Here is a 13,690-nt window from a genome sequence, read left to right as displayed (position 1 = left end):
AGCAATGTGGCTATGCTTTGGCATTGTGCTATTTTTCAGTGATTGTTTTTTGACTGCTTCTTAGCTTGTAGGTCTATGTGGTTCAGTCTACGCTGATTTGCTGAGGACAAATATTGTATTTCCTGTGTGTAGTATTTTATAAGGAACTTTAATCATTTGAAGAGACAGATGACACTAACCCTGCAGAAATACAGCGGAATAACCTCATGCCCACCAACATCAGCCAATTCAGACCTCATCCAGATTTCAGGACAGGGTAATCTGGGAGGTGTTCAGTGCCCATAAGAATACATCAGGAGCTTATGTTATAATGTCAGTGGAGAGAGCGGTCCCAAGCCTTTTAATCAGAGATTACTAGGGTTCATACTGATTGCAAGTTTAAAAAGTTTAAAGATACCATCAACTTGAAAGTGAACCTTTAGGTAAGCCATCTGTTGGTGATCATTTATATGTCTGGGCAAGGTCAATTGGGGAGAATCCCGTGATTCCATTGTGAGAGCAGACTGGATGTAACTCCCTGGGATTTTTAACAATTTAGTGACATGGGAGAACAGAAGAGCTGCCCAATCTGCTTCACTGGCTGACATCAGTGGATCTAATGATATTCCTGCTCCACCAGAATTTTGAATGGGAAAGAATCCTGATAAATAGAAGGTCTAGTCCAATATTCCAGTCCAGTCCCAAGTGGCAGTTTCTATCTGCCTATCTATTCTCACTCCATTGTCAGGCTGAAGTAGAACATTGAATCTCATGGATCAACATTGGTCAAAAGAATGAACTTCTCTGCACTTTTCTATACTAAAATGTTTTCATTTGCTCTTCCTTCCTGACAGCGAGCAGTATATTGTCTGTTAAAAAGACAGCTCAGGAAAGTGAAGAAAAATGCCCAATGAATTTTTCAGCGAAAGACATTCAGCCTTTCACGTTCCCTTATTATGTCTCTCCTGATTGGAGGGATGCATTAGTAAGTAAAATGTAAATGATTTGGGAATCTGAATTATTTATATTTAATGAAAATCAAATCAAGATTCAAATACTTGCTTCTGTGCATATTCATCATTAGTGAAAACAACAATAAATCAGTTCTGTTAGCTCATTTATATTGACTACACAGTATTCTTCGTAATCAGTATCCTGCTTCTTGACAGAAGTGCTCATACAGCAACTGTGGAGAAATGCGGTAGTGGGATTTTCTGGCATGAAACTGGAAAATCCCACCCAAGCTCATTGGACCTTTCCATGGTCCATCCCTTGCCCTTTCCGATTGCCATGGTAAGCGGAATGGGAAAGTTCACCCCATGGAGTTAATGGGCAGAATTTAACGGAGCCCAATGAACCCGGCAAGCTGAGCAGGGGGGTGGGGGTCCTGCATTTAATGGGGGAATGAGCAGGGCTTGACACAGGAATCCCACTCGATGGCCCGGGAAAATAATTAGACTCATTAAGAAGCCCCTTAAAACCAATTATCCCCGAGCCCAGTGGAACATAGTTAGCTCATGGATTTAAATATTTAAATTAACTTGTACAGGTCTCCCATACTTACTGAAAACTGCCAAGTAAACTATGTGGAGTGTGTAATGGTGTGTGTGTGTGTGTGTGTGTGTGTGTGTGTGTGTGTGATGGTGGCAGCGGCAGCGGTAGAGGTAGGTGTGGGGGTGGGGTGGCCAGAAGGCAAAAAATGTAAAACAGGGAAATAAGAATATGGATCTGGATGGTCTTGTATACTTTAAACTGGAACATCACTAAAACAGGGAAATAAGAATATTGCTGTGAACCATTTTTTCCTTTTGGCTGGGGAGAGGTCGGTCTTTTAACAGGAACTCAGTGCCTGATTGTGGAACCCGGCATCGAAGAAGGGCTGCTTAAAGCTACATCCAAAGTCCCTCCCTGTACCTGGATGAGCACATGGCACATCATAACATTCAGGGCTACGGACCAAGTGCTGGCAGATGGGATTAAGTGAGAGTTCAGGTGTTTCTAATGTCTCGTTGCAGACTGGATGGGCCGAAGGGTCTCTTCTGCACTGTATGATTCTATGTTGATCCCTTCCCTCGCTGGTGACTCCTCACCATGACCCCCTTTCCACTTACCTCTCCCTCCGGGGATCTTGTGACAATCCCCATTGCTAGCCACAGACACCACTCCTAGTGTAGCTGCCACAAAAAGCTGCTGTCCTCCAATTAGCGGGCAGCACTTGAGGATGGGACTATCATGTTTCTGGGGCCTTGATGAATGGGAGTCTTGACACTGTCCTGGAAAGTGGCTATTGGGACTTATATAGCTTCAAGCAAGATGATGTGGGGCTCCTACTGGTTTTCCAATCAGTGGGTGGGACTGCCAATGCCTTAGCTAAATGCTACCCAACCTTTCAGGTTGATGACCATTTTGTGTATTGGCAGTAGAAGACAGTTACCACATATAGCATAAATTTAGCATTTGATATATTGTACAATTATTGTAAATTGTTTTGGAGAAAGTACTGTAAGAAAATGTCTGGTATATTAAAATACAGGGCAAATAGCAAGGAACAATGAACCTGGATTCAAGATGATAGGATAGATATTGATAGAGAATGTAATATGGCTCAATCTAAACATATTTATCCAGGAAATCTCTGCATAGAATTCAATGGTTTCCTGAATGCTGCTAGAGTTTTTGCCTCCTCTACACTTGGGTTGGGCCATAGAACGGCTTTTAAACATTTCATTTGCATCATCAGCAACAACTTGAATGTAAATAGCCACTTTAGGGATAGAAATTGGTCATTGTTATGCCAATTTTCCTTGGGAAAATGACATCAAGGGATAAATTTCAAGATGCTGCTGTATTTGTCATGAATGTCACTATTTGCTCTGCATATTTCTGTTGCTTTGTGTGATATGTTCTGTCTAGCACAAGCATATAGATTAGCATATAGGCTTTTCCACATTTAAATGTAGATTGATATTTGGCAAATATGCTGGATAATTAGCTATTTTATGTTACCAGTATTTAATGCTAGCTTTCAATTGACCTGAACAGGCGTCGGAGTGTGGGACTAGGGGAATTTCACAGTAACTTTATTGCAGTGTTAATTAAGCTTTAAGCTTTACTTGTGACTAATAAATAAACTTTACTTAATTTAACAATAACTAATTCTTTCTCAATGTTTGGCAGCATGATGTCTCAGCATCTTGGCTGATGGCTGCAAAAATTAAACATTTCATTGTTGGTGGGGTTCAGTTTAAAATTAACCTAGCATAACAACATAAATGCCAATTGAACAATTATTCAAAATAGCACATTGTGTCTCATGAATAAACATCTCCATATTTTGTTTTTAGGCCCCCCTTGCACTTGGACCTTTGTCTGTCAAGCCTTCAGAAGTAGTAATCGATAGAATTATACCATTCTTCAATCTAAAGGTTACATATTTTAAGTTGCAGTTTTTATGCCATTCTTAATGATGCCAGAGCTGGATTTTCAATATGCGGTTTGGAAATGGGAAATGGAGGCTGGTTCTGAGTCCCAACCACAAACACGCCAATTGCAATTTTCAATGTTCCAGGCAATTAGGGTGGTAAGTGGGCTTCTGAAGCTGGAGGACCAATGGAAGTTCATCTAACAAGGACACAAGAAACAGGAGTAACCTTGTGGCCCATTGAGCCTGCTTGCCACAAGACTGATATTAGGATTCAACTCCATTTTCCTGCCCATTCTCCAAATCATTTACTTCCCCACAAGAGCAAAAATCTGTCTACCCCAGTCTTAAATGTATTTAACAGGATTCGGAGATGGGCAGCCTTATCAGTTGAGGTGAGAGCTGCCAATCTGAGCTGGGGATTACAAGAGTGGAAGCCAGATAAGTTAATTTTTAACTTTTCAAAATGCCACAGCTGCCTGGTCATGATGCTAGAGGGGTGGTAATCCAAGTGATTCCCAGTGGCCCCAGCCGTGGCCCAGTGGTTGTTACGGGCCTGATGTATGTGGATAGTGAACCCCTTGCTTGATTTTTCATTGCATCCCCTTCTGCTGTTAGTCTACCATGTTGGCATTATAGGGGTCTTTAACAGTCTAGTATTTTAAAATAATTAGCCTTAATACATGCCTACCACTTGCCAATGGGCAGCTAGCCAATCCAGCCCAAGCCACCCACATTGAAAATGGCTTGGAGTCAGGATCATGGTGGAAAACTGGCAAGGAGGACCCCCCACCCCCAAACCTCCAATCCAAGCCCTATCCCATTTGAAAATTCAGCCCAGAGTGTCAGAATTATGCTTTAAATTCATCTGATGTTGTGTTAAAAGAATATGTAAAGCAAAAATGTCTGACACAATTCATTTGTGTGCCTTTCCTTTCTTCTGTTAAAATGATCTTCAGTTATTTGAGCCTTGTCTTTAATATAACATTTTACCTTGTGCAATTCATAAATTTTACAGGTATTTCAACGTTACAAACAAATGAATTACAAACCGTACTCTACCCAATATGTTTCATCCAATTATCTTCCATTAACATTGTCAAGAACCCTCTTGACAGGAGCAGAGGTAATTAGTCTTACCTAATTTAGCATATTGTTTTGAAATATAAATATAGATTTTTTTTTCAAGAATTGATTGAGAATCTAAATTTAGGAGATTAGGGTGGTCATTAAATATTCTATGCTAAATGAGAATCTTTGGTATCATGTACACTTAACAGGAAGTTCCAATTCAAAACCTTTGTAAAATATTGCATTTTCCTGATCAATTTACCTTGTTATGCCATTGTTGATCTGGCAATTTATACCTTCAAAGCAATAACTGTCCAAAATATCAGAAAACAATAGTATTACAGCAGTTGGCCTGATTGGTCTTGATATTTTAGTAGATGCCCTGAAAAATTGCATGTCCACACAATTTGAACTTATCAAAACTAATTTACTGAAAATCTCTAACATTAAGTGTTAGAGATTCACCTCATCTACATACCTCATCTACATACATTAAAATCTTCATCTTCACTTCCTCATATCTGAGAGCTGCAAATAAGAACATATTTGATGCACGACTAGTCGATTTACTCCCTCACCAGATCTAGCTTGCTCATGTTATTTGGAAATTCCTGTTTCTCTTCTTCGCCTGTCTGCAGGTGGCTTCCTGGTTCTTGGAGCTTTTCACACAAAAGCCTTTAGCACAACTAAATTTGATATAAATGCGGTAATATTTACAGGTAATGTATGACCAGATGTCACAAGTTAAGATGACATGTCTTCGAATCATCACATGACCAAGCCTCCATACGCACTAACTACTATTTCATCTGCTAAACAGTAGCTTATATTTACACAGCCTCTTTGGTTCCATAGTGCATAATTGGGATATTTTTAGGTAAAATTAAACTGAATGGCCCAGATTTTGCAGTCATCAGAAAATGAGTGGTACACACTGAGGTCCTAGAAGAAGTGTGCCAACAGCAACAAGTTGTATTAAAAGTAAAAAGTTCAAGTTTGTTTATTAGTCGCAAGTAAGGTTTACATTAACACCGCAATGAAGTTACAGTGAAATTCCCCTAGTCACCACATTCCGACACCTGTTTGGGTCAATGCCCCTAACCAACACGTCTTTCAAACTATGGGAGGAAACCCACGCAGACACAGGGAGAACATGCAAACTCCACATAAACAATGACCCAAGCCAGGAATCAAACCCAGGTCCCTGGCGCTGTGAGGCACCATTGCTAACCACTGTGCCATCCAGTACATAGATAGCACCTTTAACATAATACAGCTTCCCAATGAGCTTCATGCTGCATTTTTGTAATGATATAAAGGCACTGATCAAAATTTAAACTTTATATATATACTTTTTTGAAAACAGCAATTCAATTTTTTTCTTCTGAGGGAATAGGTGTCCACAATTTTAAAATTTGTTTATCAGGACCGGAGAGGTAGTTCTGCAGTAATTTTGACTTAGTCGTTGTCTAAGTGCCATACCAAATGGCGTGGGTGATCATGGTCTTCCAAATCTTCTGATCATTGCAGCAATGAATGATTTTGTCATTGGCATTCTGGTTAAAGCAGTTTTTGTTATCTAACTGCTTCCTTCAATGTTGGCCTTGTGCTCTCCTGTCAGTCCTTCCAGTAGTAATTAAGCACACCAATCCTTCTACTTGGATAATGTATCCAAATAAATCAATGTATCTTCTTTTGCTATTATTTAAGAGTTTGTTTATTCTTCCAGTCCCGTTAACGTCTTCTTCATTAGTTCATTTCTCCACCCAGTTTATCCTTCGGATCTCTTAAGCACCACAGTTCAAAGCTATTGAAAACTCCCAAATGAATGAGACTTTACTTTTGAATTATTGAGAACAGTGCATAATTAATTTAAATTCACAACACAATGGGGATTTGCATGTTGATTTTATCTGCAAAGACTACAAAATCCTATGGAGGAGCAAAGTACCTCTGGCAGCAACTTCCAGATTTCCAAGTTTAATTGCATATGTGCTGTCAGTTTTACCTGGTAATAATGGCGAGCGCTGTCATTCTCACAATTATTACTCATGCAGATTCATAGTCAATATATATGACATTTACTCATATGAAATTATTACTTTTTATTATTATTTTATTCCTAATGTTCATTATTTGCAGGATGAGTACTTCTTAGTCACACCAACTGAGGCAAGTGTGGTTAAAACTGAAACACCTTTGGATGTGCAGCCTGAGATGGACTCAGAAGATGCAGAGAAACATGGAAAAGTTGAAGCTCATCCTTTAATCTTGTCAGCACCCCATGCATTACTCAGCCAACCGGATTATCATCCACTACATGTGTTTGTAAGTAGTAATTGCAAAAATAACTTTATATCTTGTCACAAAGCTACTTACTATATTTTGTTCCTTCTCTGTGATAAATATTTGCAGACTACTTTAAAGAATATAAAGTTACAATTTATGTGAAGCAGTTTTGAGTGCAAGTCCATTGGAAAAGTGGACATATCATTTGAATGTATAAAAATCAAGCAAATATAAAAATTGCAGTGACCTCACTAGAGGCATGTTTTTGGATCGGAAACCAGCCATCAGGGTCAAATGTAGAGCACAACCTACATTTGTGGGCAGGTATAACTCAATGAGCCCCCATCCCTCCTCCAGGAAAATCTGCCCAGTGTGTGCCAGTGATGGTGAACCATTGAGTAAATTTGATATTCTCACCATGATCTTCCAGCATTAAAAAATTGCTTCTATTAAATTGGATCGCAACAACATCCTCGTTGTAGTCCTGAAATTATGTGCTCCAAAACTAGCCATACCCTTGCCAAGTTGTACAGCTACAACATTGACATCTATCTGTCAAAGTGGACTATTGTCCAGCTGTATCCTGTCCACAAAAAGCTGAATAAAAATTCAATCCAATAAATTACTGCGTCAACAGTCAGCTCTCAATCAGGAGCAGTGTGATGGAATGACTTGTCAACATGACTATCAAGTGGTGTTTACCCACAAATAGCCTGCTCAGTCGTGTTTAACTTGTGCTGTGCCAGAGCAACTTGGCTCCAAATCTCATTCGAGCCCTGGTCCAAACATGTTGAATTCCAGAGTTGAAGTGAGGGTGACTGTCCTTGACCTCAATTCACCAAGTATGGCATCAAGGAACCCAAAAAAGGTTGAAGTCAGTGAGAATCAGGAAAAAAAAACTAGTCATTGGTTTGAGTCATACCTGGTAAAAAGGAAGATCATTGTGGTCGCCTCAGTCCCAGGCTATCACTGCAGGAGTGGATCAAGACAATGTCCTTAGCCCAACCATCTTCAGCTGCTTCACCAATTATCTTCCTGCTATCATAACACTGAAGGTTGATGTTTGCTGAAGATTGCAGTGTTCAAGGTCTTTCACAACTCTCAGGATAGTGGAGCATCATTGCTGGCTTGGAGAAAGACTTGACGTGGGATTTTCCACACAGCCCCCTGCATGTTTTGCAGAGGCGGATGCAGTCACCATTGGCCGACAGTGGGATCTTCTGATCCCACCGTTGTCAACGGGGTTTCTGTTGAATGTACCTCTCACTGCTGGAAAACCAGTGGCAGGGGTGCGGTGTGCTGTCAGTGGGACTGCAAGATTCCACCAGTATGAATGGCTGGTCAACACTCAGGCATGGGCTAATAAGTGGTAAATAATATTTACACCACAGAATTGTCAGTCTGTGAACAGCTCCAACAAGAGAGAATCTAACTACTTATCCCAGGCATTCAGCTTGTTCACCATTGCCTAACCTCCCACCAACTATTTGTGGTTTTTATCAATGAGTTGGAGGAGGGGGCTGAAGGGTGGGTCAGTAAATTTGCTGATGACACCAAGATTGGTGGAGTGGTGGATGAGGTGGAGGGCTATTGTAGGCTGCAAAGAGACATTGATAGTATGCTGTGCTGGGCTGAAAAGTGGCAGATGGAGTTTAACCCTGATAAGTGCGAGGTGATTCATTTTGGTAGGAAAAATTTGAATGCAGATTACAGGGTCAACGGCAGGGTTCTGAGAAATGTGGAGGACAGAAAGATCTTGGGGTTCATATTCACAGATCTCTGAAGGTTGCCACTCAAGTGGATAGAGCTGTGAAGAAGCTCTATAGTGTGTTAGCATTTATTAACGGGGGTTTGAGTTTAAGAGCCGTGGGGTTATGCTGCAACTGTACAAGACATTGGTGAGACCACATTTGGAATATTGTGTGCAGTTCTGGTCACCTCACTATAAGAAGGATGTGAAAGCATTGGAGAGAGTGCAGAGGAGATTTACCAAGATGCTGCCTGGCTTGGAGGGTAGGTCTTATGAGGAAAGGTTGAGGGAGTTAGGGCTTTTCTCTTTAGAGTGGAGGACGATGAGAGGCAACTTAATAGAGGTTTATAAGATGATGAGAGGGATAGATAGAGTGGACATTCAGAGACTATTTCCTTGGGTGGATGTAGCTGTTACTAGGGGGCATAACTATAAGGTTCATGGTGTGAGATATAGGAGGGATGTCCAAGGTAGGTTCTTTACTCAGAGAGTGGTTGGGGTGTGGAATGGACTGCTTGCTGTGATAGTGGAGTCAGACACTTTAGGAACTTTCAAGCGGTTATTGGAAAGGCACATGGAGCACACCAGAATGATAGGGAATGGGATACCTTGATCTTGGTTTCGGACAAAGCCCAGCACAACGTCAAGGGCTGAAGGGCCTGTACTGTGCTGTACTGTTCTATGTTCTATGTTCATCAACATCCTGAAGACTACCAATGACCAAGCACTACACTGGAGATAATACAACTATAACAACAGGTTAGTGTCTGGGTATTTTGTGGCAAGTGACACATTTACTGATTCAGCAAAGCCTTCCCACCATCTACAAGGCATAAGTCACAATTGTGACGCAATGCTTCTTACTAACCTGGATGAGTGAAACTACAACAACACACAGGAAACCTGACACCATTTAGGATCCTTTTGATTGGGACCCCATATACCATCTTCAGCGGTAATTGCCTTCACCATTAGGAGATATTGGCAGCATGCATACCATCTAGTAATACCATTCATTACTAGAAGCACAGCAACTTGCTAAAGCTACTTTGATAGCGTCTTCTAACAACCCAGCACTCCACCTCCTGACATCTACCACAAGGAAAAACAAGGGCAGGAGGCACAACACAAGAATTAGGAGAAGTCAGCTATTCAGCACCTCAAACCTGCACTGTCATACATTAAGATCATGAATGATCTTATTGTGGCCTTAACTTGCCCACCTATCTCTGATACTCTTTGATTCCTTGTTAATAAATAATCTATCTACTTCTACCATGAAAATATTCATTGACCCTTCCTGTACCCCTTTGCGGGGGTGGGGGAAAAAAGTTCCACAGACTCACGACCCTCTGAGTCTGTGGAACTCTGAAGGGGAAAAAAAATCTCGTCATCTCCATCTTAAATGTAAAATCTCTTATTCTTTAACCATGTCTTTTAGGTCTGGTCTCTCTCACAGGGAGAAACATCCTTTCAGCGTCCATCCTATCATGCAGCTTCAGGATTTTATCTGTTTCAGTAAGATCACCTCTCAATCTTTTAAATTCCAATGGATACAGGCCCAACCTACCCAACCTTTCCTCATGAGAGAAAACCCTCATCCCAGGAATCAATCAAATGAATCTTCTCTGAACTGTTTCCAATGCAGTTATGTTCTTTCTTAAATAAGGAGATCAGGACACCCATCCTTATTTATATTCCACTCCACTTGCAATAAATGGCAACGTTCTATCTGCCTTCCCAACATTTTTATGTACCTGCATACTAGCTTTCTGTGATTCATCTACCAGGGCAACCTGGTTCTAGTATCTCTCTCCATTCAAATAAGATACTGTTTTTCTATTCTTCCAAGTAGATACGTTTTCCATATTATACTCCATAGAACCATAGAATCCCTACAGTTCAGAAAAATGCCATTTGGCCCTTTGAGTCTGCACCAACTCTCCGGAAGAGAGAGTTGGATAAAAAATGGCACCCCGATATCTGAATCTAAGAATCCCAGCCTTGTTGTTGTGTTCAGCACACCCTACCAACAACCCTCCCTCTTCCCCTCATTATGCCTCCACCATCACCAAACCCCAGCCCCCTGCCCTATCCATTCCCCTCCACCTGGCTGTGAGATCTTTGCCAGCACTTTGAAATTGCACAGACTGCAGAAAGGCCTCTGTGAAGCTGATCAGTTTCACGCAGCTTTTCTCACCTGATCCGACATTCTGCAATTTTGAGAAAATCCCACCCGATATTCCATCCAACAATATTAAAAACTTTTATTCTTGCCTTTTGCTAGAACGCTGCTCCTGAGCTTTATGCACATAAGAGATCTCTTCCTTATGCTGAATCAGACCTGGACTATCATCTTTGTCCTCTATCAAGGTACCAAACAGGCAGCAAAGAAAGATCCGATGATACCAGCATGCAGAAAAAAAATATTGATCGAGAGGTAAGGCCTTGTGATGATTCCGAGTTTATCAATTTTGAATTTCTATTATTTGGAACTGGGACAAAATTCTCTATGAGATGGTATCTTACTAAGCACAAAGAAAGCAAGGTGGTTGTGATTGTTGGATACCAATCACCTTACCCTCAGAACATTGCTGCAGAAGTTCCTCCAGGCTATTGGTATAATACTTTGTAATTTATTAAATTTTCAAAATTGCGATACTGGGAACTGCAGAGTCCTTTCCTTTGTATAACAAATAATAGCTTTTTGATTTACAATTGGTCCTACTTCACAGCAGTCTACTCTCTGGAGCAAATGCACATGGAGGTACTTGCAAAGTTTTGGAATCCAATATTTATGACAAGGGTTTTTTTTGTGATAACTCTCACCACCTCCCATCCTCCTCCAAGTTAACCTGTGACATAACTGGATATTGGTCTATAATAGCTGCAATAGGAAGTGCCATATATTTTTATTCTTTCACAAGACATGGGCATTGCTGGCAATGGCCAAGATTTATTGCCAGCAGTAATGGTATTCCCATTGCTACATAAGCAGTTCCAGGAATTCTACCCAGCAAGATGAACTTTTTGAACAACTGAACTTTGTACATCCTGCATCCTGAGATATTTTTAAAAGTCTACACAATTAATTTCGTGAATATGCCATTCTTCAAGAAACCCTGGGCAGGATTTTACAGACTTGCTCATCCCAAAACCGTAAAATCCTGCCTGAGGTCAATGGACCTTTCCATGTTCTGTCCCTTGCCTGCTCCGATTCCTGTGGGGAGTGGGATGGTAAAATTCTGGCCCATGTGTCAATACACTCAGCTCCAGTAGGGAACACCTGGAAACGAAAGATATACCTTGAATATCTAACTTCACACAGAACTGCTGTTGCCAGGCTGATCGTACTAATTGATTATTAAACATCTGGCCTGAGAGAAGTATTCTCTGAACAAAACTCTCAGGGAGAGTGTGTGCATGCGCTTTGTAAGTGATCTACAAGAAAAAGACTCTCTCTCTCTCCCTTGCCTTTGTGTTACATGTGCTCTGGAGTAACTTAAACTTTCACCAGAATCATCTCAGCAGAATAACTAATCTAGTAATGCAGTGTAATGTTACAAAGTAAATAATGGGTATGATAGTTTAGTCATCCTGATAGAGTTAACTTGTGCTGAATGCCAGGGAATATTTACTATGAGAGCGATTTTCCGGCCCCAGCCACTGTGGGAATCATCTTGGGCAGGACAAAAAATTTGACAGACTGGCAAAAAGTCCGTTGACTTCAGGCAGGAATTTCCATTCCTGCAGCAGACAGACAAAAGACAAGAATAAAAATATGAGACTGAATTTTGTAAAAGTCTATGGCAACATTATCCACGATTCAGCTATGTAGTGAGTAAATTTACTAAGCCATCAGTAGATCACCTTATTATATTGATTGATAGTGAATTGCTAATGTAATTAAAAAAAAGAAAGCAATTTAGTGTCTGGACTATTGATGAGTTTGTGTATTCATATTCAAGATTATAGAAGACATATTACCAAACATAGTAACCATATTGTTCTTAATCAAACAGGAAATGATGAAAGGTCTAATGACTTGGAAGAAGTTTCCTTCTTCTGCTCTCTTATCCTTATCGAACACTGACTTTCTAACTAGTACGTGGAGGCCACGATGGTATGTACTAATAAAACTCTATGTAGGTAGACTGCTGAAACTTTTAATTTTACTTTTACCAGTTTAGAAGAAGCAATAAACATGTACTTTAAATATATTCCTTATTTAGTCATGTAAATGTCCTGTTTGGTCAAAGAGAAAAATTCTTTTAATGATTAAACAAAACCCATTTGCTGACTCAAATGGACACAACAAATTCCATGATACCAGTCAAAGAACAGTAGAGTGTTTCCATGTTTTCCTGGTCAGCCTTCCTTTTGCAACTAGCATCATCTGGTAATTATTACTTACGTGGAGAAAAACTGCAGCAGGCGACGGTGCAGAGGGACCTCGGGGTCCTTGTGCATGAGTCGCAAAAACCCAGCTTGCAGGTGCAGCAGGTGGTCAGGAAGGCGAATGGGATGCTGGCCTTCATAGCGAGGGGGATTGAATATAAAAGTAGGGAGGTCTTGCTGTGGCTGTATAGGGCATTGGTGAGGCCGCAGCTGGAGTACTGTGTGCAGTTTTGGGCACCGTACTTACGCAAGGATATTTTGGCCTTGGAGGGAGTGCAGAGGAGGTTTACTTGGCTGATGCCGGAGTTGAGGGGGTTGAGCTATGAGGAGAGGCTGAATAAACTAGGCTTGTACTCGTTAGAGTTTAGAAGAATGAGGGGAGATCTCATTGAGACGTATAAGATGATGAATGGGATGGATAGGATAGAGGTGGAGAGACTCTTCCCGCTCAGAAAGGATAGTAGGACTAGGGGGCACAGCCTCAAGATAAAGGGGGAGCGGTGGAACTTCTTCACTCAAAGGGTGGTGAATCTCTGGAATTCTCTGCCCGTTGAAGTGGTGGAGGCTACCTCGCTAAATATTTTTAAGACGCGGGTTGATGGGTTTTTGATAAGAGAGGGGATTAAAGGTTATGGGGAGAGGGCAGGAATGTGGAACTGAGTCACGACAGATCAGCCATGATCTTATTGAATGGCGGGGCAGGCTCAAAGGGCTAGATGGCCTACTCCTGCTCCTATTTCTTATGTTCTTATGTTCTTAAAAGTATAATACTGCAGTAGCTG

General features: G+C 40.9%; 1 protein-coding gene across 1 annotated transcript in view; it reads left to right on the top strand.

Moving 5' to 3' along the window:
* Positions 1 to 13,690, top strand: part of cfap221 (cilia and flagella associated protein 221) — a 121,184-nt gene that overhangs the window by 90,712 nt on the left and 16,782 nt on the right. The window contains exons 16-21 of the mRNA XM_080199266.1: positions 834 to 964; positions 3,324 to 3,404; positions 4,419 to 4,526; positions 6,614 to 6,799; positions 10,798 to 10,950; positions 12,533 to 12,633. Of these exons, the coding sequence (XP_080055392.1) occupies positions 834 to 964; positions 3,324 to 3,404; positions 4,419 to 4,526; positions 6,614 to 6,799; positions 10,798 to 10,950; positions 12,533 to 12,633 (760 nt within the window). The remainder of the gene's footprint in view (positions 1 to 833; positions 965 to 3,323; positions 3,405 to 4,418; positions 4,527 to 6,613; positions 6,800 to 10,797; positions 10,951 to 12,532; positions 12,634 to 13,690) is intronic.

The sequence above is a fragment of the Carcharhinus amblyrhynchos genome, chromosome 11 (genome assembly GCF_965287045.1).
Source record: "Carcharhinus amblyrhynchos chromosome 11, sCarAmb.v2.hapA, whole genome shotgun sequence".
NCBI lineage: Eukaryota > Metazoa > Chordata > Chondrichthyes > Carcharhiniformes > Carcharhinidae > Carcharhinus > Carcharhinus amblyrhynchos.
Note: the sequence above shows the minus strand (reverse complement) of the source record. Positions and strands in the feature narration are given on the sequence as shown.